This window comes from Triticum urartu, chromosome 6 (assembly GCF_003073215.2).
Source record: "Triticum urartu cultivar G1812 chromosome 6, Tu2.1, whole genome shotgun sequence".
Classification (NCBI taxonomy): domain Eukaryota; kingdom Viridiplantae; phylum Streptophyta; class Magnoliopsida; order Poales; family Poaceae; genus Triticum; species Triticum urartu.
Window position 1 is genome coordinate 530,730,746 of NC_053027.1, and position 24,348 is coordinate 530,755,093.

Sequence of the window (24,348 nt, forward strand, 5' to 3'; positions counted from 1 at the left end):
AAAATAGGTATTCAATGAAAATCTAAAAATTCATGCGTGGTCCCTCAGATCTATAATGAACACCATTGATTAAAGGTGGGATCTTTAACCCTCCACTTAAGCGCAATTAGCAGATAACTCCCTATTCACTCGGTGATTAGCCAAAATCATCTCGGAATTTTCTAACTCCGACCTAAGTCTTCCCCGTCACATGGGTTGCTACCACGGGAACGCCATGGCGCCTCTGAGATTTCCTGCAGCGGCGAGGCCCGAGGCGAGGCGGCCACAACCGGCAAAGATGCGGGCGCTCACTCTGTAGCTCTCATTGGCGGGTAGGGCTCCCGAGGTGTAGACACGGAGACGCCGTCCGGGGAAGACGAGGATGTCCGCGGTGTTCACACTACAGAGGAGCAGAGGCGAGGACGCCGCCCAGGGAAGACGAGGATGTCCCAGCGGAGGAGTGGACGTGCGTAGGTGACGCGCAAGCCGGCCGCACCAGCCAGCGGGGTGAAGTAGAGCGGCGCGATACTAACAGTGCCTCCGGGCTATTGCACCGTGTTGACGCTGGGTGTGACTTGCACGGTCGCCGCATAGTGGCATCCGGATGCGTCGGCCTCACGCGGCAATGCGGGGGACGGGGGCCGCCCCTGTGCTATCTGAAGAATTGTACAGTACAAATGTTCTGCCCGCTGTTGTTATTTGAAGAATTGTAGTTGTTTGAAGAAACGGTCAAAAGAACCTCTGTTATCTGAAGAATTGTACAAATGTTCTGCCTATAGCTTTTCAATGGTGATGAACATACTGGAAAACCTGAAGGACCTCCCTGCAGATTGTGTCATGAGCGCAAGAGACATCAACGCACTGTGTAGTCGTTTTCCTAACTGCATGCTCCAGCTCGCTCGTACATGAATTAACATAGTGCACTAATTTAGCTGCACTAGCTCGGTCATCAGGGCTTTGTAATGTTTTGCTAGGCTTGACCCTCCGTTTATTTCTAGCCTTGCTTCTAAATATTGACCCAATGACATCCTCTGTTTGATGGCCCATGGAGATGCTTCCTTCTAGCCTAGTGCGGTTACGAACATATTTCTTTAGGACTCCCATGAACCTCTCAAAGGGGAACATATTGTGTAGAAATACGAGGCCCAGAATGACAATCTCGTCGACTAGATGAACTAGGACGTGTGTCATGATATTGAAGAATGATGGTGGGAACACCAGCTAGAAACTGACAAGACATTGCGCCACATCACACCTTAGCCTTAGTAGGATTTCTGGATCGATCACCTTCTGAGAGATTGCATTGAGGAATGCGCATAGCTTCACAATGGCTAATCGAAATTTTCCAGTAGAAGCCCCCTCAATGCAACCGGAAGCAGATGCATCATAATCACGTGGCAGTCATGAGACTTTAGGTTAAGAAACTTTTTCTCAGCCATATTTATTATTCCCTTTATATTTGACGAGAAGTCGGACGGGGACCTTCATACTGAGCAGGCATTCAAAGAAGATTTCCTTCTCTTCTTTGGTAAGAGCGTAGCTGGTAGGACCTTCATAATGCTTTGGAGGCATGCTGTCTTTTTTGTGCAAACGTTGCAGGTCCTCCCGTGCCTCCGGTGTATATTTTGTCTTCCCATACACACCCAAGAAGCCTAGCAGGATCACGCAAAGGTTCTTCGTCATGTGCATCACGTCGATTGAAGAGCGGACCTCTAGGTATTTCCAGTAGGGTAGGTCCCAAAATATAGATTTCTTCTTCCACATGGGTGCGCGTCCCTCAGCGGAACAGATAGTCCGCCGGGACCCTTTCCAAAGATTACATGTAAATCATTGACCATATCAAGTACGTGATCACCGGTATGCATGGCGGGTTTCTTCCGGTGATCTGCCTCGCCTTTGAAATGCTTGCCTTTCTTTCGACATTGATGGTTGGTTGGAAGAAATCGATGATGCCCCAGGTACACATTCTTCCTGCATTTGTCCAGGTATATACTTTCGATGTCAGCTAAACAATGCGTGCATGCGTGGTATCCCTTGTTTGTCTGTCCTGAAAGGTTACTGAGAGTAGGCCAATCATTGATGGTTACAAACAGCAATGCATGCAGGTTAAATTCCTCCTGTTTGTGCTCATCCCACACACGTACACCATTTCCATTGCACAATTGTAAAAGTTCTTCAACTAATGGCCTTAAGTACACATCAATGTCGTTGTCGGGTTGCTTAGGGCCTTGGATGAGAACTGGCATCATAATGAACTTCCGCTTCATGCACATCCAAGGAGGAAGGTTATACATACATAGAGTCACGGGCCAGGTGTTGTGATTGCTGCTTTGCTCCCCAAAAGGATTAATGCCATCCACGCTTAAACCAAACCATACGTTCCTTGGGTCACCTGCAAACTCAGCCCGGTACTTTCTCTCGATTTATCTCCACTGCGACCCGTCAGCGAGTGCTCTCAACTTCCGTCTTTCTTACGGTCCTATCTGTGCCATCGCATCCACTTGGCATGCTCTTTGTTTATGAATAGACGTTTCAACCATGGTATTATAGGAGCATACCACATCACCTTCGCAGGAACCCTCTTCCTGGGGGGCTCACCATCAACATCATTAGGGTCATCTCGTCTGATCTTATACCGCAATGCACCGCATACCGAGCATGCATTCAAATCCTCGTATGCACCGCGGTAGAGGATGCAGTCATTAGGGCATGCATGTATCTTCTACACCTCCAATCCTAGAGGGCATATAACCTTCTTTGCTTCGTACGTATTGTTGGGCAATTTGTTATCCTTTGGAAGCTTCTTCTTCAATATTTTTAGTAGTTTCTCAAACCCTTTGTCAGGCACAACATTCTCTGCCTTCCACTGCAGCAATTCTAGTACGGTACCGAGCTTTGTGTTGAAATCTTCGCAATTGGGGTACAGCCCTTTTTTGTGATCCTCTAACATGCGATCGAACTTCAGCTTCTCATTTTAACTTTCGCACTGTCTCCTTGCATCAACAATGACCCGGCGGAGATCATCATCGGGCACATCGTCTGGTTTCTCTTGATCTTCAGCTTCCCCCGTTGCAGCACCACCGTATTCAGGGGGCACATAGTTGTCATCGTCCTCTTCTTCTTCGCTGTCTTCCATCATAACCCCTATTTCTCCGTGCTTTGTCCAGACATTTTAGTGTGGCATGAAACCCTTATAAAGCAGGTGGGTGTGAAGGATTTTTCGGTCAGAGTAAGACTTCGTATTCCCACATATAGGGCATGGACATCATATAAAACCATTCCGCTTGTTTGCCTCAGCCACTTCGAGAAAATTATGCACACCCTTAATGTACTCGGAGGTGTGTCTGTCACCGTGCATCCATTGTTAGTTCATCTGCGTGCATTATATATAATTAAGTGTGTCAAAAACCATTCCAGAACATCATGAATAGATAAGTGACCAATTAATAGAAGTTCATCATCACATTAAAACCAAAGTACACACACAGTTCTCACTGAACAACATATAGCTCTCCAGAGCATCTAATTAAACCATACATTGAAATTATGTAAAACATTTCAATGCAACAACAAATGCGATCATAATCGCAACCAAGGTAACAATTGATCCAACAGCATAATGATACCAAGTGATGAGGACATCATCTATCACCAAGCCTCAGTATGAATGGCATAATTTCGAATCTTTCTAATCTTCAAACGCATTGCATCCATATTGATCTTGTGATCATCGATGACATCCGCAGCATGCAACTCCAATATCATCTTCTCCTCCTTAATTTTTTTTTATTTTTTACTTCAATTAATTGGTTTCTTCTTCAACTAAATTTAACCTCTCAACAATAGGGTCGGTTGGAATTTCCGGTTCACATACCTCCTAGATAAATAAAATCTATGTCACGTTGGTCGGCATAATTGTCATAAACAATAAATGAACCAAATAGTTATAAAAGATAATATATACCACATCCGAATTATAGACAGGACAAGGGCCGATGGGGGCGGATACCAAAACCATCGCACTATATAATAACAAGCGAGAATAAAAGTAAGAAAATTAGACAAGTATCTATCTAATCATACAAGTAAGAATATTTTTTTCTTTTAGAAAGAAGATAAGAACAAGAGGCTCACCATGGTGGTGCCGGCGACGAGATCAGCGCGGGCAATCGACGGCGACGAAGACAGGGACGAGACTTGATGGACCGCTAAACCTAGACAAATCTCGAGGAAAATGGAGCTTGGAGGTCAAGCTTCGAGCAGAGAAAGCTTAACTAGTGTGGCTCGGGCATTTCATCGAACACCTCATGTGCATAGGAGGTGAGCTAGAGCACCACAAAGTTCTCCCCTCGCCGGCCAGAAACATAGAGCAGTGGATTGCTCTGCTCATGGGCGAGGGGTATATATAGCCACCTCATTGGTCCCGGTTCGTGGCTGGAACCGGGACTAAAGGCCACCCTTTGGTCCCGGTTCCAGCCATGAACCGGGACCAATGGATGTGGGCCAGGAGCGAGGACCATTGTGTAAGTGCATCTAGTGCCGCCCCTAGTTGGTTTTGGAGTATTGACGACAAACCTAGTTGAGGGACTAATGTGTTTGTGAGAATTGCAGGATAACACAGGTAGAAGTCCCTCATTGATTCGGTTTTCCTACCAGAGATGACCCCTAAAAATGTATGAAGACATTGATGTCAAAGGTGGTATATGAAGATATTCACATTGAAGACTATGACAAGAGAAGACACCGCATGAAGCCTATGGAGCTCGAAGACTTAGATCTTTCGTAGTTCTTTTTCTTCTGTGTTGAGTCATAGGAACCACCGTACTGTTAAGTGGGGTCCAAGAGAACCAGTCAGAATGACTGAAGTGATGCTTAAACATAACCTATGTCTTCGAGTGAAGACTATGAGAGCGAATCTTGTCCAGAGTTGGACAAGTCAGCTTTGCTTGTAGCCCAAGTAAAGTTGCCGTGTGAGTTTGAAATCTGACCGTTGGAACACGTGTCAGTTCCTTAGTGGCCCAGGGTCATTTCGGACAAATAAGGTCGGGTTGCCTAGTGGCTATAAATAGCCCACCCCCTACAACCATAAACGGTTGGCTGCTCAGATTCAGAGTACGGCTTTTGTCGTTTGAGAGCAACCCACCTCGAAGCCTTTGAGAGAGAATTCCTTGCGAGGATAAAGCCCTAACCACCCAGAGCCAAAGAGAATTAGGCATCACTTAGGTCTTCTTGTCTGTGTGATCTGAAGACTTATTACACTTGAGGACTGTGCATCCTCCAGCCGGTTAGGCGTCGCGTTCTGAGCATCCAAGAGACATTGTGGATCACCGGTGAACGAAGTCTGTGAAGGTTTGGGAGTCTACCTTGAAGACTTACCAGAGTGATTGGGCGAGGTCTGTGTGACCTTAGCTCAAGGGGAATGCGGTGAGGACTGGGTGTCCTGAGCTGCGTGTTCAGGACTGGGTGTCCGGGACTGTGTGTCCTCAGGTTTAAATACCTAGCCTCCCTAACCAGACATACAGTTGTCACAGCAACTGGAACTGGTTCAACACATCATTGTCTTCAACGAGTCACTGGTTTCATCCTTCCCTTCTCTTTACGTACTGTTACTCCTTGTGAAGTCATTGTATGATTGCACTATCTTTTATCTTCACTAAGTGACTGCTTGTTCTGTTTGGCTTCATAATATCTTCCTACCTGATCCTTACTACATTGCAGCTATTTGTCATTGTGCTTTCACTCTATTGAATACTTGACTATGGCTTGCCTAGTGTAGTCTACCTTCTGCTGCAGGATAATAGGTTTATTTCTACTGTTTGTCTTCATAACTTCCACGTTTTGAAAACTTTCATAAAAATCGTCTATTCACCCCCCCTCTAGTCGATATAACGCACTTTCACATTGGTCCCGGTTCATGCCTGGAAACGGGACAAAAGGGTCCAGACGAACAGGGACCAATGCCCCACGAGGCTCGGCCGGGCCCCTAGGCTCATGAACCGGGACATATGCCCCCACTGGTCCCGGTTCGTGACTGAACTGGGACTAATGGGCTAGCCAGTCCTGAACCAAAGCCCTGTTATCTACTAGTGATGGGCCAAAAGCGGTGTTGCTGCCTAAGCGGTTGCCCCACACCCGCGAATCACATGCGGATGCCTACTCAAGGTACCCACAGTCCCATTTTCTACTTAAGCTAAACAATTATCCAGAATTCTACATCCAAAGTCCTGAAAGTTGTATATGCCAAAATATATCATATAATTGCAATACGAGACTACTCAAACGGCATAGATCTAATCACATGAACGACCAACTCTTCACCCAGAGTTTCGATGTGGACTGCGGAGTCGCGTATTGTTTCTTGATGAGCTGGCCTTCGGGCCGAGAGGCCCAATCAACCATATTGCTCTGTTTTTTTCTACTTGAGTAGCGTCCACTTAGGACAGCCCGAGATCTGACGGCCATAGATCACCCAGAAGCGAAATCGAACGGCTGAGAGGATTGGTGGCGTGAGAGGGCAGGGATTTGGTGCAGTTTTACTGTCCTAAAATGTCTAGAGCTTCAGATATTATAATCACACAAATACTGCAAGTACGTACAAAAGAATTGATGATTTAGGCCAAAACAGCAGTAGAGATGTGCTGCTAAGGCTTGATGTCAGTATGTCACACAAATAACTGAACTTAAAAACCAAGTTGGATTATAACATGTTGCCTCATAGGTCATAATCCAAGTTACTGTGAAAGCAACTGCTATTGCTATGAGGTGTCGGTTTCCATGGGACGCACACACGCAACAAGGCTCAGACAGCAAAGGCAGTCCTGTAGTGTGAAGGATTGTGCATAAGATCAGGAAGGTTGAAGGAGGCTCATATTGATATGATCCAACAACGGTCTTATTTCCATGTGTCTATCTCTAGGTGTGAGGCATCATTGTCAGTGCCAAGATGGTTAAAAGTAATGTTGATGCTACAGTGTTCTATTGACGATCAAATGATGGACGTGGGGTGGTGATTGCGTATCCATGATGGTGAAGTCCTGGATCGCTTTGACCGCACTCTTCAAGGCGTCACCATCCCAGAACTGGCTCAAGCAATAGGGGATTGACCACGCTCAGAACAACTGATTTGCTCTAAAAAATCTGCAAGTAATCCATCTAGCAACATAAATCTGCAACGAGTCCAATGTTAAGAACAAGAGAAACCAGATGCTTCTACAGAGAAGCTCAAATCACAAAGCATCAACGTGGCAAGAATGATAACACCAAGCAAAACATCCGCTTCACGATAACGATTCAGTTTGACAAGCGATGACCACTGACCACGATAGGTTTTTTTGTTCCCGCAAACATAACCACTGACCGAAGATGTTCACCGACAGGTCAAAATGATGCATTTGTCACCATCCCACTGCTTATTCTTCTCTTCAAAATTTTAGCATGCGATGTCAAATCCTGCAATGAACAACAAAATGAACAGTTTAGTATATTTTTATTTATTTATTGGAAAAGGAGGATGTACCCCCGGTCTCTGCATCTGGACGATGCATGTAATCATATTATTAATTATTCACAAAGGGCGAAGTATCCGATGAAAATAGATATTCAGTGAAAATCTAAAAATTCATGCGTGGTCCTTTGGATCTGTAATGAACACCACTGATTAAAGGTGGGATCCTTAACCCTCCACTTAAGCGCAATTAGCAGATAACTCCCTATTCACTCGGTGATTAGCCAAAATCATTTCGGATTTTTTCTAACTTCAACCTAAACCTCTTCGAAAAAGAATTATATGAGACTAGGTCTCACGTGAAACACATCCTAATGAATGACACGTGGCATTCACAAATCACAAATCATTTACCCTACCCACAACCATAAGATCTAGTCTCATGTAATCTTTTTTTAGTCTCCCTCGTCACATGGGCTGCTGCCACGGGAATGCCATGGCGGCTCTGAGATTTCGTGCAGCGGCGAGGCCGGAGGCAAGGCGGCCACACTAGCAGAGGAGCAGAGGCGAGGACGCCGCCCAGGGAAGACGAGGATGTCCCAGCGGAGGAGTGGACGTGCGTAGGTGACGCGCAAGCCGGCCGCAATAGCCGGCGGGGTGAAGTAGAGCGGCGCGGTACTACCAGCGCCTCCGGGCTGTTGCGCCGTGTTGGCGCTGGGTGTGACTTGCACGGTCGCCGCGTAGTGGCATCCGGATGCGTCGGCCTCGCGCGGCAACACGGCGGACGGGGGCTGCCCCTGTGCTATCTAAAGAATTGTACAGTACAAATGTTCTGCCCCTGGTTTTTTTTTTGAGCATCAGTACAGACACAAGCGCTCATATACACGCGCATACACTCACCCCTATGAACGCACACACGCACACCCTACCCCTATGAGCACCTCCAAGAGACTGAGCCGGCATATCATCTTGAGATTTACGAAGTCATCGTAGGCGCCTCGTCGTCGACGGGAACGTCTCCTTCCACTGAAAGCGCATCGCCGGAAATCCTGAAATAAATCAGGAATAATGCGATCACCCGGATTTGAACCCTGGTGGGTTGGGGATACCACTGTCCACCTAACCAACTCAACCACAGGTTGATTCGCTGTTCTGCCCCTGTTGTTATCTGAAGAATTGTAGTTGTCTGAAGAAACGGTCAGAAGAACCTCTGTTATCTGAAGAATTGTACAAATGTTCTGCCTGTAGCTTTTCAATGGTGATGAACATACTGGAAAACCTGAAGGACCTCCCTGCAGATTGTGTCATGAGCGAAAGAGACATCAACGCACTGTGTAGTCGTTTTCCTAACTGCATGTTCCAGCTCGCTCGTACTCCCTCCGTATTTTTTTTACTCTGCATATAAGATTTGATCAAAGTCAAACTACACAAAGTTTAACCAAATTTATATAAAAAATATAAACATCTACAATATTAAAACTATATAGTATGAAAATACGATTCATGGTGCATTTGATAATATTGATTTCATGTTGTGAATGTTTATATTTTTTTAATATAAAGTTAGTTAAACTCTACAAAATTTGACTTTGATCAAACCTTATATGCGGACTAAAAAAAACGAAGGGAATACATGAATTAACATAGTGCACTAATTTAGGTGCGCTAGCTCGGTCATCAGGGCTTTGTGATGTTTTGCTAGGCTTGACCCTTTCGTTTATTTCTAACCTTGCTTCTAAATACTAGAAGGCGGCCCATCCCTCTCAAAGTTTGTGCGTCATTAATCGGAGGAGACGGGGAATGGCTACAATGAATGCCCACCAGGCGGCGGTACTGTAGTCATGCTTCCCCCGATAAAGCATCCATCATCAGTAGCAAGGCTACAGTGCGGAGTGATCAGCCAGACCCGCAAGAGGCGGGTGCGGCCTGTCAGCCGAGTACACGACAGCCGGCGGGCCCCAGCAGCCGGTGAAGAAGCCGGCGTCCAGATAGACTGATGGTCGGGTCCTACACCCGGCCGAATTACCATTGTACCCTTGGGGGTAGGCCTATATAAACCCCAGGCCACCCATGCAAAGGGTTCAGAACCTAAAAAAACATACACACATAGAGAAGGGAAGTAGGGCTAGCCTTGTTCTTCTTTCTCCTCAAGCTAAACAGCTCAAGAAGCAATCTTGTAGCTATCATTGTTGAGATAGTGATTATGAGGAGACCCTGAAGAGCAGGACTAGGGGTGTTATCTTCTAGGAGAGCCCCGAACTTGGGTAAGATTCACAGACGTATGCAATCTCGCTCACTCCCGCTTTTAGAGCCCGACGACATACTCTTGTCCCTCTTCATGATTAGTCATCCTTTGGCATATGTCGCACCATAACCCCGACACTAAGTCATTGGCATACGGCATTTATCATTTCCTCCTACAACAAACTAATAAAAAATGGATTGTCGCACGTAAAAATCCCTGGAAAACAAATAGCCTATGCTAGGTTTCGATCCTACGATCTCGCTCACACAAAACCGGACCACGATCAGCTAGCCACTCCACCACAAAGCTGCTGTCGAACATTAAGGCGCCAAATACTTTAACAACAGACAGCATGGTTGAGATTTTGGGGAAAACATTTTAGAAACATTTCTTGATAATTTCGAACAATTTGAAATACCGCAAATATTTTTTTGATATTCCAAGCTTTATTTCTGAAAAATGTGAACAATTTTTGTAATCCGAATTTAGAAAAAACAATAACAGTTTTTTTTGCAAAACCTAACAGTTTTCTAAAACGTGAACAATTTTGGAAAAATTGAATATTTTCTGAAAACAAAGAAATATTTATAAAATTCTTGAACATTTTTTGAAACATAGAACATCTTTCTGAAATTGAGAACAAATTTTGGAAATGAGAACATTTTTTGAAATTCCTGTACATTTTATGAATGACATTCTGAACATATTGTGAAAAAGAGAAATTTGTTAGAAATTCCTGAACATTTTTTGAAAACATGAACATGAAAAAAATTCAAAACGAGAACATTTTTAAAAAATTACTGAGTATTTTCTAAAACACGAACATTTTTTTAAATTGTCAAGAAAATTTTAAAATAAAAAGATTTTTTTGAAATCCTGAAAGACTTTTTGAAACACGAACATTTTTTGAAATTGTGAACAAAATTTGAAATGGGAACATTTTTTGAAAATTCCTGAACATTTTTTGAAATTGAGAGCAAATTTTGAAAACAAGAACATGTTATAAAATTCCGAATAAACATTTGAAATTCTCAAACGAAAGAAACATGAAAAAGAAAAAAAAGAAAAGAGCAAAGAAAAGAAAACAGAAAAAGAAAAGAGAAAATTAAAACAAAAAAGAAAAGAAAAGAAACTAAAAGGTAAAAAAAACAGTTCAGGAACCTCATAGAACGTTCCCAAAACCAGAAAAAACCCACTGGGAACCACCTAGAAGATTCCCAAAACCGGATTCGCTTTAACGTTTGAGCGGGCCGGCCCATCCTAACGCTCGTCGATCTGCCTGTGTGTGTGTTCTCTCGACTACTTGCCGCAAAGAGCGGCAAATAGGAATTTCCCTACCGCTAAAGGTCCCAGCGGTAGGGTACCTTGTCTACCGCCGCCACCTTTAGCGATAGTCACTTTGTCACATGAGCGTGATTAGTGGTGTTCGTCTGACCGAGGTTCACCGTCATTGACCCCAAAAGTAACCCACATAGCCTACCGTCACCGTGTAGGGCGGTAGACCGCACGGCCAAATCGTGGTATACCTTTGTACAGGGATTAAATCGTGCTGAACTTTGGGTACAAGATCAAGACCATCCTTGGCAATGGCATGTGCGATGGACAGGGTTTTCCCTTTTTCAAACTAGATGACCCGTTGCGCCAATGGCGCAAAGGCCGAATGCAAGCCAAATATAGAAAGAGTGTGCATTAAAATATTGCTGCTCGAAAAGCACAGCTCATGATACTGTATGCAGCAAGCAAGCGACAATCATACGCACAGGATTGTCATGGTTTGTTTTACATAAGATTCAAAATGATGCACTAAGTTATGTCGCAAAGAACTCTTGTGATCTGCTTAGATTGGATAGACAATCATGCAGAGACCTTTAGACGTGCACTTGAAGGCGAAAACATATATTTCTTGCATAATGGTTGTTTCAAAAACATACCACGCAACAGTCTAAGCAGCAAATAACCGACAGTTAAATGCACAGGTTGGCCTTAGGGGATTACATAAGACCCAAAAGGATGATAAACGTAGAAGTCTTGGTTGGCATCTATAGTAATGCTAAGTTATGTAACAAGGGGCTCTTGCAACTTGCTTATATTGAGTAGACGATCAGGTGCAGTCCTTTGGAAGTGCATTTGAAGGCTAAAGCGTATTCTTGCCCTTTGTTCATGCTAAATGATCCGTTGCGCCCATGGCTCAAAGGACGAGAGCAAACCAAGCTTTCAGACCATGCAAATTGGAATATTTAGAGACCGGTCTTAAAATCCTTGAAGCATAAGGAAATAGATATTTAGGTACGATGTTCATAGATAGCGTTATATATTACATTGGTGGTAGATCAGTTCATGGTAAGCAAAGCTACATAGATAGAGATGTCGCATATAAATAGCTTTGGTCACCCAGCTTATGGTAACTGAGATATGCGGTCATTTAGATTAGGTGGTCATCGCTTCTTGCGCCATTGGCATAAAAATGACCTCATCATCTAAGCAACTCTTTATGGTGGCTACCTTTGGTGGTTGTCATTGGGCAAAGCAGAAATTAATGTCCTCCATATCATCGTCAAATCCCCAATAATACTTGTTTGTTTTCTGTAGAATGTCCTTTGATTGTAAAGTTGTATCATTAAGGCGATCCACAACATACATTATCTGTGAGATAATATGGTTGAGATCGTTGTCTTCAAGCATTGATCATGTTGTGGAGTTGGTATTTATGATGCAATAAAGTTCCTTTACTTCCGTGTGATTTCTCCTTAGACCATTGCACCTGTTATTGCTCATATAGTCTATTATTCCTTCTTTTTCTTTCAGCTCGTGTTCCAAAACTTTTTTTGGAACCAATTGTAGCTTATTATAGTTGAACCCTTGTATCACTTTGTTGTAAGAGCCTTCCATGTATTTAAGAGGTTTGTTTGTCAGGCGATCTTCATCCTCTTCTAGTTTTCCGTAGGCATAAATGAATATTGATTTCTTTGCAAGTCCATTGTATACCTAGTACTCAGATGGATAAGACTGAGCAGTTGCCTCGAGACCAACGGTCCTTGCCTTGTGTGTTGAGTAAACTGTGTTTGGAAGGCCAAGCTATAGTATCATAGCATCCAGAAGCAATTTTGATGGAATCTATTTTTTTTCCATCACAAGTTCACAACGGACTAATGACAGAGAGGAAGATATTATGAGCAAGTGTTTGAAGCTTTACAACGCATGATTGTATATGTGCCTATATATCTATTATTTTTTTGTGACAAGAACATTGTTGATGAACAATTGTAATGGTAACTGAATGTGGTGTTCACATGTACAATCTCGAACTATTATGGTTTACTGTTGAGTCCCATGTTAAACCATGTGCGCGTTGAAAATATTTGCATTTTTCAGTAACTTTGTGTCCGAGCAACCATCTCAAACATGATGCGTTATGAGAATATTTGACTTCGTTAGTAGAAAAGTAGGTTTTATCAACCACTTAGGGTACTAATTCAAACCCTTCAAGATGAAAAATAATGTATAATACAAACTTGCTGCGCTAAATGACGCAGAGTCCCATATAAAACTATTAATGCTTTGAAATTATTTGCATTTGCTAGTAAATTTAGATTTTAGCAAACACTTAGTGTATCAATTGAAACCCTTGTAGATGAGAAGTTAAGAGGATTTCTCTTTAAAAATGTATAATTGAGTGTGCACAATTTGGATCGATTACATTTGCAAACATGGGATTGAAACAACGGTTTACATAACTAATACCTTGCATTTAGGATAACATACAATAAGGTAGAATCAAAGATATCGTTCTTCCATAGGGATTCAATAACCTTCATTACATGAAAACATAGAGCATGTTATTGAGCAAGTTGATGATTTAATTAATAAATGAATGCAAATCACAAAAGTTATTAAACTTTAGCAACTGCATAACCTTATCGATGATGGGATAAGGATAGGATGATAATGAAAGTACTCCTAGAGCAAGTATTGTAATAACCCATTTTATTATGTCAAACCAATGCAAATGCCTCTCATGGTATCACTTAATCACATAGTTGCCTGGTCATAATTGAATATGCGCATGTCTAGTCATCAAAATTTTGTTCGGATCCTAATGAATGAGCGCATGCCTAGTCATCAAAATCCTTATCATGACTATGCGATTAGCTCATGCATTTCATACCTCCCCCACAACTTCAATCCCAAAAATTCTGAAACTAATTTTGCTACCTTGAATCAAGTGTGTTTCTTTAAATTTGAGAAAATGACAGAACTGTGATATATGTGTTTGGTGATGATCCGACTACTGGAATTTCATGAATATTTATATATGGGAGTTACATGTTATCTACAAACTCCATTAAAAATTTCATGCATTTCAGAATTTATCACTTACCTATAGTTCAACCCAAAGTTGGGGCAGATTTTATTTCGAATTTGAACAGTAGCATCTGTGAAATTTTCCAAGATATTTTTGCAAAATTTTGAGCACCGAAACATTTAGATCATGCTAATCTGGAGAAGCTTATGAAGGAACAGAGGAGGAAGAGATGTTCCAGTCAATCTCATTTGCGTTTATTTTCATTCAGCCCCTGCCTTTGACACTGACCAGTTGGTGAGTCCAGCAGCGCAGAGAAGGAAAGACTTGAACCCGTGACTTGCACCTCCATAAAGCCTGCCTTTGCCACTACGCCATCACAAGCGCAGTTGCTACGGGAGAGATGCCGCGTATTTAGCAGCACGGTGATTGTTTGGATTCAAATTTCAAAAAAAAACTTGAATTTTTTTCTCGGTACGAATGTTTTCCGTGGGGTAGCGGTAACCGCTCGGGATCACGAAATTTCGAGCGGTACCCAAAACAGTGGTCATTACCAGGCTGCCATGTTGGCGCCAAAATGTGGGCCGTGAGAAGGCCTAGAATGCGGTACATGGGTCTTCAGGCAAGCCAGCACACGCTCACCCCTAGAAAAGAAAAACAAGTAACAAGCTATGTTCGCCTAAAAAAATCTGACCGCTAAGCATACGAGGAAGCCCTAGTTTACTGGCACTCACTAATACTTGTTTTGTCCTGACATCAAAAGCATCTCGTTGTTGCAGAATCTGGAAATGGAAGTGAAGAACCACCTCATGATGCCATTGGCCAGCTACACGTTTAAGCCCCTCCTTTAATTTTATCATCTAGTCCATGGTTAATCTTGTACTACTTATATCACTGCAGGAGCTTAACCAGCCATGACATACGGTGAGGAGTTTGATGTCTGTTGACTGGATCTGGTTATACTAATCAAAGCTCAACCACTAACTCGCAACGTCTCAAGCCTACCCAGATTTCTTTCAGTCAGCTGAAAGCGTTGGTCGGGTGCTTCGGCACAGCGTTGTTTCTTACGAACTTCGCCGCTGAGGAGGATCGATAAACTAGCTGAACCCTATGCACGGTCGATGCCATGCTGTAAATAGAGGTGGAATGCCCCATTTTAGTATGTGTATGCGCATCAGGTGCAAGTGCTATTTTGATAAGATCTCATCATATTTTCTGCTGAACTGCAAGGGCCAGCATCTTCATGCTCGTTGTTGTCCACTAAGTCCCATAAAGAATAGTTGGTGTTTACTTTGGCAGAGTCCCATAAAGAATAGTTGGTGTTTGTAGCAATGTTTTCTTTTCTTTTCAGGTTCAGTAAAAAAGGCCCAACTGCATGTGTCTGGTGATTAAGACAACACTCGGTGACCCTGTTCTACTCCCTATGATCCATATTAGTTGACCCTGGTCGTACTAACTTTCCACTAAACCGGTGTCAATTAATTTGGTTTGGGGAAGTACTTATTTTGTGCTTATGCACATAAAAATAGACATAGCATTTCAGACGAATTCCATTGATTCCAGGCCTATGTGGACCAACTTGCCATTGGTGCTATTTGACATTTATGAACATCTTGTGCTGAAATATCAAAAGGTTAGGCCTCACTGCTCTCCCTGGTTGGGGAACTGCAAAGCAAATCGGCAGTTTGTTTGTTCAGTTGCAACAACTAATACAGTATTAGTACTACCCTACTGCAAACAGAGTAACATGCATGTAGTTTCTAGGTGCAAGTAATAAAACCACCCTCATTGCTCCATTCCTAGTCGGTTGCTTCGATAGTTAAGCAATCTAAGTGAAAGTACGCACTGTTGAACATTACAGCGCTTTCCTGACTGTTGGAACTCTAGACTGACACCGACTTCAACATGGCATTACTGATTTAGAGGTTCTACGATGTAGAGCTCCTTTGACAACTTTACTTGCCGTGGGTGCAAATGGCGTGGTAAGGTAGAAAGGGTGTTCATGACACATCCTTGCTAGTCTATTTTCTCTTTTGGGCTTTTCATTTGATATTTCATTTATTTTGTGAAATGTTCCAGGTATATTATAAAAGTTCACCAGAAACAAAACACCTCGAACATATAAAAATTACATCCATGTCCCTAGACCACCGAACTACCACTATCGTCGCCAGAACGAGCCGCCGACACACCATTGTCGCCGCTCCTCTATCAAAGCCGGTTTGACCTTGTTGACGACAAGCGATAAGTCTTCGTACATGTGCCCCTAAGGACCAGCACCCTAAAGTCACAATCGTCGCCATTAAACACTTGAATAGATACGAAGTATCTGACACCAAATCTCGTCACATACGAGAAACCCTAACCTCACCGTCCCAAGGAGACGGCAGAAATCTATGCTGGAGCTCCGTCGACTACGTCCAGACCGACGAACTCGAGGAGGATCAGAGCCCAAAAGACAAACTCGAAGAGAAAGCACCGCCATCCGCCCGATACCGACCTGCAAGGACTAAAAACCCCTTGGCTAAACTACTAGCCGGAGCGGAGGCACCGATCGAGATTCCCCTCCATCCCATGAACCACTAGAGTAGCATGCAGAAGCAACATGAATCCACGGGCTCGCCGGTGAAGAGTGGAGAGGGAAGAGTTTACCCTAGCCTCAAAGGATAGAGGAAGCGGTATATATGTCGGTTTTCTCTATTTTTCATTTTATTTGGTTGACTATTCAAGCTAGTTGACTTCCTTTGACTAAACTTTAGTAGTAGTATATAGAATGCGTATAAGCAATGTCAATATTATCCCAACAATCCCTATTTGGGTGTATTACTCCAAAGAATTAAACAATAGAAACAACATCAAAGATTTACCTTTGATCACTCACAGTTCTCTAGAATATTCATAATTTTTAGTAGCCTAAATTTGCACTTGCACACTGCCAACTTCGTCAAAACTTAGCAGCAGTTTTTGATGGAAATCAGTAGGATGAGTGTAGGTCCAAGTTGCAATGACTAACAAGTATGGTAGTATGCCTGACTGTTGCCCTAAAAAAAGCACTTGAGTGCGTTTTTTTTACTGCACTTGTTTGGTTCTTGCCATGCATGACAGGCAGGAGAAACTGGCCACCAGAGGGAGACCAGCAGCTGACCGTCTGAAACCGAAGCCATTCTGGGCCGAACACTTCGCAACCTCCTGAACGCACTCGCGCCCCTCCCCCTTTTAGCCGCCCTTCCCTCGCTCCCTCCTCTGCCACTCCCAACACGGACGGCACGCCCACGCCTCCGCCTCGGCTTCGGCTTCCCCCCTCCCTCACCTCACTCACCAGCGCGGGCGCCATGAAGAAGAGGCACACCCCAGCGAGCTGCCGCGGCGGCGGCGAAGGCGTCCGCTGCGGCGTCGCGCTGCTCCTCGCGGCGCTGGTCCTGTCCGGCGACGTCGCCGGCGCCACCTCCTTCAACTACAAGGACGCGCTCACCAAGTCGATCATGTTCCTCGAGGCGCAGCGCTCCGGGAAGCTGCCGCCCGACAACCGCATCAAGTGGCGCGGCGACTCCGGCATGGAGGACGGCAAGCTCGCCCATGTACGTATTGCGTGCGTTATTGCCGCCGCTGATCTCCCTCTCTCCGCTTAATTTCGTTCCTTCGCTTCCATACGTGCTGCCTGCATGCATGAGTTTCTTGGTTTGGTCGATCATGTCCGTCGTGCGTGCATTCATGTTGAATGCATGCATGTGTTAAGATGGGTGCGGCGTTCATGGCGTACGTTATGAAATCGCCATGCCCGCTTGATTCACGCACATATAACTGCTAATTAATGTCCATGGGCGTTCATGTCCGTTGAGCTATTTTTGAGCTAAAACCAGTGATGAAACGTCGTCTCACAATTTGATCTAGTTTGCATGCATCCATTTCAAGCAGCTGATGCATGGACACGGATTTTTCCTAACCCGTTGTGCGCGCAACTTATATCCTTACCATTCATCCAGCATGTTGTCCAATCGATGTGGCCCACCCTGGTGTCAGCCATGCATGTATTCGACGGGGAGATGATATTCTAGTGCATGTATATGAAGCCCTATAGAACTAGATTCCCTTGGGCCCACCAAAGCATATCCCACCGTGTTGCACCTCTTCTAACACAATTACACAACAAACAAATATATCATCATAACTTATAAATAAATTATGCAAATTTAAATTCATTTATGTATTTGAGTTTCTCATGGCCAGCTCTACAAAACAAGTCCAATATGCATATATTTCATAAATTGTGGATTCGGTTATTATTGCAAACCCAAGACAAAACTAAATTGTGAATGGCTAAAAAATAAGTTCCATAAACTCTATATCAAAGTTCAGACAAGCTTTTTATATAGTTTTTGGGTTCCAAATAGCAAAGTTCTTTACTATTTCTAACAAAGTGCGGATCTACTATTCAGAAAGTTCTTCAACTCCTGATTCTTTTAATTTAATATTTGAGAATAAAAAGAAAAGTTCTTCACTGTTTTCAGCAAAGTTTACCAATTCTCTGAAAGTTCTTTAGAGTTTGAAGTTAAAGTTCAAGTAGGGAAAACATAAAATTCTTCGGTAGTTCAACTTCAAAGGCCCCAACTTATGGTAAAATTCGGATATATCTCGTACATACTAGTTCACCGTGTGTAGAACAAAATATCTCATACATACAGCCGCACATAGATCTTTTTTGATCCATAAAAGAAAGGCACGCAATACCATATCTTTCAGCACATCTTCCCTCCTATATTCACCGAATCAAAAAAAGTTAAATCTCTTCTTATGTCCCTCATATAGATCAAATCTTCACACGGTGAATAAAAGCAAGCAAGAAAAAATGCATCACACTTTCTGCAGCTTAAGAAGCATCGACACATGACATAAACAATTATCCACGAAAATGCATCGGAGTGAGGATTCAAAATCAAGATAGAGGAAGAACCCACAACCACAAAATCCACTGCATAAAATCTACAGATTTAATCTACGAATCCATGGAAAGAGCTGCTCTAACCCAATGCATACGCATGCACAGCAGCAAATGCTACTGGTCTCATGTATGCATGCACATCGGAGCTCATCTGATCTTGGGGCCTTGAAGCTCAGGACGGGGGGCAGAAGAGGTGGCCGCGCTGGTGGAGGAGCAGGTTGGAGAAGTAGACCACTGGAGCAGTGAGGGGCGGTGGAGGGGCGGTGGAGGAGCAGGTCGGAGAAGTAGACCACCGGAGCAGTGAGGGGCGGAGCCGTGCCGGTGGCCTGACCCAGATCTGAACAGTGAGGAGGAGAGAAGAGGCGAGAGGGGGGATTCACGGGGTGGGGACTGTGTAGGTCCGTAGGAGTGGGGTACTGTATTTGCAAGGTATAGGAGAGGAAAAAGGATTTCCAGCATGGTCCCGCGTGGGCCAGGCGGCATGGATCCAGAGGAGCGCGTGCGGAGAGGATTGCGGTTGCACGCACAACGGGTTAGGAATCGCCATATTTGCTGATGCATGCAACTCTATAGTGGTCTGAGCAATATCTCGACCAAATAAATCATTGTATAATGTCTTGTTAGTAGCATGTTATAGCACGATATAGCAGACTAATAGCGTGTATTTTAAGAAGATCAACTATTTTTTTGTAGCATGTTATTTTTTTTTTCATTGTGCATAACGAGAGCGTTCTCATTCGATGAATCAGGTTGATCTAACGGGCGGGTACTACGACGCGGGCGACAACGTGAAGTACGGGCTGCCGCTGGCGTTCACGGTGACGACGCTGGCGTGGGCGGCGCTGGCGTTCAAGCCGGAGCTGCAGGCGGCGGGGGAGCTGAAGCACGTGCAGGAGGCCATCAGGTGGGGCACCGACTACATCCTCAAGTGCGCCGCCAAGAAGAACCACATGTGGGTCCAGGTGGGCGACCCCAACCTGGACCACCAGTGCTGGGTCCGCCCCGAGAACATGCCCACGCCCCGCACCCTCTACCAGATCGACGGCAACACCCCCGGCACCGAGATCGCCGCCGAGACCGCCGCCGCCCTCGCCGCGTCCGCCATGGTCTTCCGCAACGACAAGAACTACGCCCGCCGCCTCATGAACAAGGCCAAGCTGCTCTACCAGTTCGCCAGGAGCCACCTCAAGACCTACGACGGCGAGTGCCCCTTCTACTGCTCCTACTCGGGCTACAACGACGAGCTGCTCTGGGCCGCCACCTGGCTCTTCATGGCCACCAAGCGCCAGGTCTACGCCGACTTCATCACCCACGAGGCCATCTCCTCCAGCGTCGCCGAGTTCAGCTGGGACCTCAAGTACCCCGGCGCGCAGATCCTCCTCGCCCCGCACAACATGAACGCCAGCGGCGGCTTGCAGAGCTACAAGACGCAGGCCGACAACTTCGTCTGCGCCGTGCTCCCCGACACCCCCTTCCACCAGGTCTTCATCACCCCCGGCGGCATGATCCACCTCCGCGACGGCGCCAACTCGCAGTACGTCACCGGCACCGCCTTCCTCTTCCTCGTCTACGCCGACTGGCTCCACACCGCCCGCCAGGACGTCATGTGCGGCGCCACGCCCATCAAGCCCGCCAGGCTCAGGGAGTTCGCCAAGCAGCAGATGGACTACCTCCTCGGCGCCAACCCGAGGGGGAGGTCCTACGTCGTCGGCTTCGGGGCCAACCCGCCCACGCAGCCGCACCACCGCGGCGCGTCCACGCCGGTGCTCAAGCCCGGGACGGTCGTCAACTGCGGCATGAGCTTCGGCGACTGGTTCGCGCCCGACCGGCCCAACCCCAACGAGCTCACGGGGGCCATCATGGGCGGGCCCGACGGCGCCGACAACTTCATCGACAAGCGCAACGCGTCGGCGTGCACCGAGCCCTGCACCTACATCAACTCCCTCGCCATCGGCGCGCTCGCCGCGCTCGCCGGACGCGGGCCCAACCTCGTCGCCTCCAAGTCCCACGGATACGATCAGATGTAGTATCGGTTGATTCGTGCGTCGTTGAGCCGGCCCGTCGATTCCATGCCACAAACCACATCCACATGCTTGCGTTGCATGCATGTTGACTCCTCGGATAAAGTAGTTTCTTTCTCACTCGCGCTCTCTGTCTCTGCTTCTCAGTTTAATTAGGAAAGTACTACCTTCTTGATTAATTAATTAATTGTGTTACAATTGAGTCAATCCGTACTTTATGACCAAATTGATGTGTAGCATGTGTCAGTTAGTACTCTATTTGTAAACTAACATAAAAGCGTTTAGATCACTAAAGTAATAATCTAAACGGTCTTACATTAGTTTACGAAGGGAGCACTTGTTAACACACCTGACGGCTCGACCACACCGGCCAACAAGACACGGGCCCGGCCCAGCCGCGCCCGACGCAGCAACCCGCTCTACTTCGGCCCAGAGTGGCACAACCAGCCCGGCCCAGCCACCGCGACTACTTAAGGCGAACGCTCCTCTCTCCCTCGCCATCCAGTGGATCACGAACGGCGGCGGCGGCACGAACCCTAGTTCTTCTTTCGATCGATCCATTCTTGTAATCCCGTTGTATCAGACTGATTGCTACCGTGAGATAGTAGATCGATCCTTACCACTACTCTGTCCCTAACATCTGGTACCAGTCGCCAGCACAACTCCACTCTTCCGCCCGATCTGGCTCATCTCATCGAAACTCGAGGGATTCGCCACAGTCGTTTCCTCGTCGAAGCCATGGATCCGTCCGCAAAGGCCTACCTCGACAAGCTTACAGCGACGATGGAGGCCAACACCGCGGCTCTCACCGCGGTCACATCCCGCCTCGACGATCTCGTCGCATGGCGGCCGGATCTGGAGCGCCGCGTCTCCGATCTGGGCGACGCGGTCACCGCCCTCCAACAGGCGCGCCCAACCTCCACCACCGACGCCAACGGGGGCGCGCCACCTCTTCACGCTACGGCACCACCGCCCGTGCTGCCCTCCGACAACTTGGGCCTGGCGGGAGGCGATGAGGACACCCCTCAAGGGTCTAAGGACCACGGCGACTTCAATTTGCATCGGGGGAGGCCGTCGGTGTCGTTCCAGACGCCGCTGGCCCTCCCGGCAAACGGTCAGATCGAAAACTTACCTTCTCCTTTTGCGCATGCTAGTCAGATGCTTGCGGGTTTGGGACAAGCCCACCCCTCTATCTCGTTTCCGCAATTTACGGGCGAAAATCCGAACATGTGGAAAACGATGTGCGAGCAGTACTTTTCCATGTTTGGCATCCACAAAACCTTCTGGGTTCCCATGGTCGCCCTCAACTTCTCAGGGGCTGCGGCCATTTGGTTACAGTCAGTCCAAAAGAAGCTCAATAGCTTCGATTGGGAGTCTTTTTCTGCCCTATTAACTACTCGATTTGGTCGCGATCGACATCAGTTGCTCATTCGTCAATTCTATACCATTAAACAGACATCCACCGTAGCTGATTTTATCGAGCGCTTTGAGTTAATCATTAATTAATCATTTGAGCTCTTATTCAGACTCGATTCACCCATTTTATTTTCTCACCCGTTTTGTGGAAGGATTGCGGGCGGACATTTGAGCGGTGGTCATGGTCCAGCTGTTGGGGAACGTAGCAGAAATTCAAAATTTTCCTACGTGTCACCAAGATCTATCTATGGAGAGACTAGCAACGAGGGGAAGGAGAGTGCATCTACATACCCTTGTAGATCGCTAAGCGGAAGCGTTCAAGTGAACGGGGTTGATGGAGTCGTACTCGTCGTGATTCAAATCACCGATGACCAAGTGCCGAACGCACGGCACCTCCGCGTTCAACACACGTACAGCCCGGTGACGTCTCCCACGCCTTGATCCAGCAAGGAGAGAGGGAGAGGTTGAGGAAGACTCCATCCAGCAGCAGCACAACGGCGTGGTGGTGATGGAGGAGCGTGGCAATCCTGCAGGGCTTCGCCAAGCACCACAGAAGAGGAGGGAGAGAGAGATGCAGGGCTGCACCAACCAGAGATCAAATCATGTGTGTTTTGGGGCAGCCCTAGGCCTCTATTTATATGGGGAAGGGGAGGGGCTGCGCCCCCTCTAGGGTTCCCACCCCTAGGGGGGCGGCAGCCCTAGATGGGGAGCAAGGGGGGCGGCCAAGATGGGATGGGAGAGGGAGGCGCACCAATATGGGCCCTAAGGCCCATATCCCATTAGGGTTTGCCCCCTCTCCATCTCTTAGGCGCATGGGCCTTAGTGGGGCTGGTGCCCTTGGCCCATGTAGGCCAAGGAACACTCCCTACAGCCCATGTGGCCCCCCGGAGCTGGTGGCCCCACTTGGTGGACCCCCGGGACCCTCCCGGTGGTCCCGTCACGTTACCGATAAACCCCGAAACTCTTTCGGTGACCAAAACAGGACTTCCCATATATAAATCTTTACCTCCGGACCATTCCGGAACTCCTCGTGACGTCCGGGATCTCATCCGGGACTCCGAACAACATTCGGTAACCACATACAAACTTCCTTTACAACCCTAGCGTCATCGAACCTTAAGTGTGTAGACCCTACGGGTTCGGGAGACATGCAGACATGACCGAGACGTTCTCCGGTCAATAACCAACAGCGGGATCTGGATACCCATGTTGGCTCCCACATGTTCCACGATGATCTCATCGGATGAACCACGATGTCAAGGACTTAATCAATCCCGTATTCAATTCCCTTCGTCTATCGGTACGATACTTGCCCGAGATTCGATCGTCGGTATCCCAATACCTTGTTCAATCTCGTTACCGGCAAGTCTCTTTTACTCGTTCCGTAACACATAATCCCGTGATCAACTCCTTGATCACATTGTGCACATTATGATGATGTCCTACCGAGTGGGCCCAGAGATACCTCTCCGTTTACACGGAGTGACAAATCCCAGTCTCGATTCGTGCCAACCCAACAAACACTTTCGGAGATACCTGTAGTGCACCTTTATAGTCACCCAGTTACGTTGTGACGTTTGATACACCCAAAGCACTCCTACGGTATCCGGGAGTTGCACAATCTCATGGTCTAAGGAAATGATACTTGACATTAGAAAAGCTTTAGCATACGAACTACATGATCTTGTGCTATGCTTAGGATTGGGTCTTGTCCATCACATCATTCTCCTAATGATGTGATCCCGTTATCAACGACATCCAATGTCCATGGTCAGGAAACCGTAACCATCTATTGATCAACGAGCTAGTCAACTAGAGGCTCACTAGGGACATGGTGTTGTCTATGTATCCACACATGTATCTGAGTTTCCTATCAATACAATTATAGCATGGATAATAAACGATTATCATGAACAAGGAAATATAATAATAATCAATTTATTATTGCCTCTAGGGCATATTTCCAATAGTCTCCCACTTGCACTAGAGTCAATAATCTAGTTC

General features: G+C 46.1%; 1 protein-coding gene across 1 annotated transcript; it reads left to right on the forward strand.

Annotated features, from left to right (window-relative positions):
* Nucleotides 1–17,193: 17,193 nt before the first annotated feature.
* Nucleotides 17,194–21,125, forward strand: LOC125512687 (endoglucanase 8). The gene is made up of 2 exons (XM_048677777.1): nucleotides 17,194–17,546; nucleotides 19,657–21,125. Exons 1-2 carry the CDS (start codon nucleotides 17,301–17,303, stop codon nucleotides 20,932–20,934), a joined length of 1,524 nt encoding a protein of 507 aa, XP_048533734.1. The 5' UTR covers nucleotides 17,194–17,300; the 3' UTR covers nucleotides 20,935–21,125.
* Nucleotides 21,126–24,348: the final 3,223 nt, after the last annotated feature.